This window comes from Limulus polyphemus, unplaced genomic scaffold, assembly GCF_000517525.1.
Source record: "Limulus polyphemus unplaced genomic scaffold, Limulus_polyphemus-2.1.2 Scaffold192, whole genome shotgun sequence".
NCBI classification, from domain to species: domain Eukaryota; kingdom Metazoa; phylum Arthropoda; class Merostomata; order Xiphosura; family Limulidae; genus Limulus; species Limulus polyphemus.
The window spans coordinates 200,832-207,770 of NW_013665802.1; the positions used below are offsets into that span (position 1 = coordinate 200,832).

At 33.9% G+C, this 6,939-nt stretch overlaps 1 protein-coding gene across 1 annotated transcript in view; it reads right to left on the reverse strand.

Moving 5' to 3' along the window:
• The window catches only part of LOC106478231 (protein hairy-like), a 13,139-nt gene that overhangs the window by 3,485 nt on the left and 2,715 nt on the right, over positions 1–6,939 (reverse strand). The window contains exon 2 of the mRNA XM_013938755.2: positions 203–298. Coding sequence (XP_013794209.1) covers positions 203–298 — 96 coding nt within the window. The remainder of the gene's footprint in view (positions 1–202; positions 299–6,939) is intronic.

Below are 6,939 nucleotides of genomic sequence, written 5' to 3' on the forward strand. Positions count from 1 at the left end.
AGGATTAATTAAAAATAATGTAAAAGTTATCTCGACGTATTGGACCAAGATATGACATACCAAGTTTCAAGTCAATCCGCCAAGAAATGAAGGAATGGCGGTTGATTGAAAAGTGTTTGGAAGAAGAAAGAAGAAGAACAATAGAAAAACGGTATGTCGCTGCGGAGACATAAAAATATGTTGACAGAAACAAAGAACTCACCTCTAGTTTGATGGCCTTCAGTAATAGTCCTTTCAATTCAGCCAAACTCTGGTTTATTCTAGCTCGGCGCCTTTTCTCCATCAATGGTTTTGATACCTGTAACGTTAGAGAGTACATTGTTTTCAAATGTCATGCCATAGAACCCAAGTTTGACTGCATGATTGTGTCTAAGTTAAAGTTTTTCTTCCTCAGATCACATAATGCTGTATCACTTCATATTGAAGAAAGAGTAACGTACGTCTGCCCTCATATAGCTTTGTGCGAAATTCAAATATATATAATGTTGACACGCTGTATTCGCTTCCAAACAGTCTGTAATTTGTCGCATTTTTTTTCTCCAATTCATATTCCTAAACCGAAAATGAGAATGATATTATAGTTGGCCATGGATTTCTGGGTTTTGGTCGAAACACTTAGCAGTTTGTCGTAATTTGACCAACACCAGCTAAAGCTATAAAACAAATCATTACAAAAACTTTTCGCTTTTATTTTAGCAAATTCAAGTTTTGAGCTATGTAAACAAAGACTGAATCAACAGTGTTGCCTAGATAGGAAGGGGTAAAAACTATTATGTTTGTGTTATTCGCAAACCCTTTAGCTTATTAGGGGGCTCATAAGTGTTAATGGAGTTTCAAGTCGTATTTTTTAATTATTTGACTCGTCAAACAAGGATCGAACACGGTTCAATTGGCTTAAATTGAACACTGCCCAACTGAACTCTTTCCACCACTTCTCCAACACACTTTTAGAACATCCCACTTAATTTTGTATTCAAAATAAACTTATTATAATATACTATAGTCAATTAAATGCAAACCTATAGGCCTGTCATAGTTAATCTGGTAGATAATTGGTAAGAGCAAGGATACATTCAACATTCAAAGGAACATGATAGTTAACACTCATTTAGCAGGTGCATCTTTATCAGAAACAGTTTATTTGGCCGGCTCTTCAAAAACATCTTTCACTAGAGCCCATCAGCAATAGCAAAAACTGTAACTTCCAACTAACCGTGGTTGATTAAGGGAAAAGACGACTGAACAATTTTGTAGAAGGTATGCTAGTGGTCAGAATTCTCCAACCATGCCATGCTGTTATCGCGGCGAAAGATAGTCGAATCTTAGATCAGCTGGGGATCTCGATAAAATGGACAGTTAGATGATATCAGAGTGAAAATAGTGTAATATTTTAAGAAATACGTGACAAAAGTTAGATTATTAATGTATTAAAACATTTCTACTAAACTTAACGTTTTAGAAATTCTCATTTCTTTTCCTGCAGCAAAGAAACTTTTTTTTTGTTAAGCACAAATCTACACAATGAGCTATGTGTGCTGTGCTCACCAGGAGTATCGAAACCCGGTTTTTAGCCATGTAAGTCTGCAGATTTACCGCTGAGCCATTGAGAGGCAACAAAGAAACAGAAGATAGAGATACATCAAAATGTACTTACGTATACACGTTACGAAGATGGCTAACGGGGTAAAAATTAAGTAAAACCTTGTTAACATTCCTGCAAGTTTGCAGCAAGCGCGTTTGGCTTGATATTACAATTTTAGACTACACAAACAGATATGTATACCACATCTCTTTCTAAACTAGGTCACAATAAACTCTCCATGGTATTCGATATAACCAACATCATCTAAACTAGGTCACAATAAACTCTCCATGGTATTCGATATAACCAACATCATCTAAACTAGGTCACAATAAACTCTTTATGGTATTCGATATAACCAACATCAACTCATGGCTGACGTCGCGTCCTTAGTTACATTTTTTGAGCAATTATTTTGCCCAATTTTATTTTTTACTCAGACATATGACCTTTATCAAACCAGAGATGTCATGAGGTGGAGGAGAATGTTAGCCGACTAGAGCTTGGCAATACTCGATTACCTATGAGCTTCGATTACAGAGATTAGTATCATGTAAAACAATCGAATTACGATTAAATCTATTAAATTACGAAGATAATCAACTAATCGAAATTAGTGTTTCTGACTGTTACTATGTTCGATTATTTAGCCAAGTGATCGAAGTATTTTCATTATTATTTTTGATTAATTAAAGGCTATTCAGCTCAATTTATTAGTGTTACAGCTCATGAAAAGAATTAACTAATCACAATTAGTGTTTCCAATTATTTAATGTAATTAATTAATGAGCGAGATAATTAATCGGTAAGCAAATTCTACTAATCGACCAGCTCTACTCTTTAAATGTTCTGCCAAAATTCGTATTTTCACGTATAGTTACTTTTAATAAACATTCTTAACCTGTGGTTGGCTTTATAATCGCTCAGTGCATTTGTTCAGAACTAAGATATACATTTTCGAAACTGTTCAAAACAGTACAAACCAAGTCAGTTTCAAATGCTTTGTATGACGAAAAAATGGTGTAAACAAGTTAGAAAAGTACTTTGTATGTAGGAATAAAACTCGAAATCACTAACATTACACACAGATACTTTTAAATAAATCAAAGCAAACATTCCGAGTATATTATGAAAACCAGTTTCCACACACAGTTTTGAATAGCCAATGAGAAAACAGTCCCAACAACGGCTGAAAGCATACAGTTTGAGTGTAGTTGTTGCTGGTAAGAACTTAAAGAAGAGCTTATAGAAATATATCATCGGAGTATTTGCTGGGAAACAGTTCCAGTGTATATTGAGCAATAAATCAGTTAGGTAGTTTCTAGGTGCTAGCTCCTAACAAAAACTGGCTGAGACGCTTAGATAACAACTTCGAAAATGGACTGAATAATAAACCATCTAAATATTCATTGATTGGGAATTTCTCATAGTAATTAAGAAATCAACAAATATTTTTCCAGTTTTGTTGTCTATACATCTGTATATATAAAAGAGGAAGTTTGTTTATTTGTTCACTTTAGGAAACCAAACGGATGAACTTGCAAATTTTAAAATAACTTCATAATAACCAGTTTTTTACAAGCAATTTAATGGTGCTATTTATTTTGTATTTGGTGTAGTATTTATTGACTAAATCGACAATTAGTGATTATTGCGCCATATATAATAAAACTAGCTGAGTTACCCGGCGTTGCACGGTGAAAATTTAGATTTGAAATGTATAGAATATGGAAAAAATTTCAAATCTCTTCGAGTAGCCATAAGCACTATCGAGCTTCGAATTGAGCGTCTACGTGCAGCGAAGTAGGCCCAAATATCCCACTAATTATATGAATCATACATGTATAATATTAAATCCTAAATAAATGTTTCTATTGCTATATCTTTTGGCGTGTCTTAATATTTAAGCTATATTTAGTGTGCCGTTGTACCGAAAATGTTGAGGAACACTAAGCTATGAAATGCGACGTCAGGGTATACTATGGAATAGGGTGTGTGAGGGGGGTAGTAGTACTTGCCCCGTCATTCTTGGCGGTTTATACGCTAGTTTCTATATGAAATTGGAGAGAGTTATAAAATTTTTTCATGCTATTGTCACCCCTCTATATGAAACTAGAGAGAGTTATAAAGGTTTTTTCCTGCTATTGTCACCCCTCTATATGAAACTGGAGAGAGTTATAAGGTTTTTTCCTGCTATTCTCACCCCTCTATATAAAATTGGAGAGAGTTATAAAAATTTTTCATGCTATTGTCACCCCTCTATATGAAACTAGAGAGTTATAAAGTTTTTCCTGCTAGTGTCACTCCTCTATATTAAACTAGAGAGAGTTATAAAGGTTTTTTCCTGCTATTGTCGCCCCTCTATATGAAACTGGAGAGAGTTATAAAGTTTTTCCTGCTATTGTCTCCCCTCTATATAAAACTAGAGAGAGTTATAAAGGTTTTTTCCTGCTATTGTCACCCCTCTATATGAAACTGGAGAGAGTTATAAGGTTTTTTCCTGCTATTTTCACCCCTCTATATGAAACTGGAGGGAGTTATAAAGTTTTTCCTGCTATTGTCACCCCTCTATATGAAACTGGAGAGAGTTATAAGGTTTTTTTCTGCTATTGTCACCCCTCTATATTAAACTAGAAAGAGTTATAAAGTTTTTCTGCTATTTTCATCCCTCTATATGAAACTAGAGAGTTATAAAGTTTTTTCCTGCTATTGTCATCCCTCTATATGAAACTAGAGAGCTATAAAGTTTTTTTCCTGCTATTTTCATCCCTCTATATGAAACTGGAGAGAGTTATAAAGTTTTTTCCTGCTATTTTCACCCCTCTATATGAAACTGGAGAGAGTTATAAAATTTTTTTCCTGCTATTGTCACCCCGTGGCAGTCACAGCTTACATATTCTGATGTGTGGTTTTACGCTCGAACAAATAAGCTAATTTCTTTAATTTGTACTGTTCACATGAATATGTACATGCAATGTCGCTTGTTGTTTTTCAATGCAAGTACGAATATCGCATTGACTGAAGTGCACACTGACTAACATCCATGCTGGAGATTTTTTATGGCCCAATAGGCATAACCGTAGGGTGTTGAAAATGATGAAATTCGACTATCAAGGCCTCCAGCTCATTACACGTTTTCGTTCCAAAAGTCACTAATTTTTGCCGTTTTGGAGACATGCGAATGTCATGAATATCAAATATCGATCTCTCGCTTTAGGCCGCTCGTTTGTGAGTAATACGAGCCACATAAATGTGTAGCGTTAGGTTTTAATATATTCAAGCTTGTCTATGGTTGCTCACAAAGAACGTATTGAAATGCATTAAAAGATTTACTATAGAACTCCCAATTATGAAAACGTATTCTAAAATCTGATTATAATATTTTGGCATAAATTAATAAGAATGAAAACGTAAAGCTATAATTATTTTTTATGTGCTCCTTTTAACTACTTTATCTTTAGGTTTGTCTCTCAGAATGACAGTCGGTACAAGTATTTTACCATCATTAAAGCCGACAATAAAAACATTGCGAATATGAAACAGTGACGAGCAAAGTTACATCCTCTAATGATGATGTAAAATTTTATTTTAAGTAGAGGCTTTGTGTTTATGGGGCTACATGGCTGAATTTGTTTGTTTGTTTTTGAATTTCGCGCAAAGCTACACGAGGGGCTATCTGCGCTAGCCGTCCCTAATTTAGCAGTGTAAGACTAGAGGGAAGGCAGCTAGTCATCACCACCCACCGCCAACTCTTGGGCTACTCTTTTACCAACGGCTGAATTTGTTAGCTCACAGAACGGACAATGTTAAGACAATACACAGGTCGTTAATAATAATGTAAAACCCAACAACTACATTAAGTATCAACGGCAAAGTTTCGAATGCTTAACTGTTTTCCTAAAACCAGGATACTCTCTCACTCAGAAGGTAACACAACTAATGTAATTAGGATTCGTTGATTCACAAATACAATAACCGCAACTTTTACAGTAGGCAGGTTCCAATTTAAATGATGTGTTAATGTGACTTTTACCTTATGATGATCCCATACTATGGGTCGAAACATTGTAATCATTAAAACTAAAACCTGTCTACCATAAATGTTGCTGTTAGTGTATTTTGGAATTAATCATTTATTTGTTTGTTTTAGTGCAAAGCCACATAACGCCCTCTGCGTTCTGTCCACCGAGGGGAGACGAAAATGTAATAGTAAAATAAAAACATACATTCGTTTTCTGATCTGAAAAAGTTGACAACGTCACAGCCTTCGTCCTATTTGTAAGCCGGTTAATTTAACAGAAGAAAACTAAGAAAAATGTTTGAGTACAATGAACTTGAAAAATATAAACCAGTTACAGAAGGCCTCTTCACCAACCACGTTATTAACATTCTATTGGAACATGGTAATGTTTAAAGTTTCTTGCCGAATTGAGCATATATATATATATACAGAGAGAGAGAGAGAACAACTATCTCTCTTAGATCATTTTGGCCTTTAACCCTTAACTACTTGGTGCATCTTTGGCAAGGTCACACAAACCACAAATTACTTTTTCAGAGAAAATATAAAAATTTATACAAAACATTCAAAAGCTTCCACTTACGTGTAATTCACAAAGAATCTCATTATTATTATAAAATATGAAATTAGCTTATAACAATTAATGTCATTCGAGGTCAAATAGACTAGGGTTAATACTTTTTCACAAAAATTACATTTTCAGCAATTGGAGACATATTAATATTACGCAGACTCACAAATTGTAGAAGTACGATAAATTTAGACTATCCAAAGACCAAAGAACATTTTAAATACATTTCTGTTAAACGTTCTTTGTTTTTTATTTATGTGTGAAGTTAGATTTTATCACGGTAATTTTGTAAGATATGTAACTCTAATCACATTAGTTTTTCAATAATATTGAAACGTAACATTTTCAAATTGTGTCAATAAATTCACACTTCATTTTATTTTTACATTATTTAAGGTCTAATCGTAATAAACTTTCAATTAATCACTTGCATATATATTCTTCGGTGGATTCATGGCTTATAATGTTAAAACTCAGGGCATGATTTCCATAATGGACACAGCGCAGAGATCTTATTGTACAGATTTACGCTGAAACTAACATTTACACATGAACGTTAATATTAAAACAATGAAGCTTTCATGCCGAGAAATATGTACTCTACACGCAGGTTACCTCAATATAAGGCTATAACCTCAACGTTAATATTAAAACAATGAATCTTTCATGCCGAGAAATATGTCTTAAATCATAACTTTATGTACTCTACACGCAGGTTACCTCAATATAAGGCTATAACCTCAACGTTAATATTAAAACAATGAA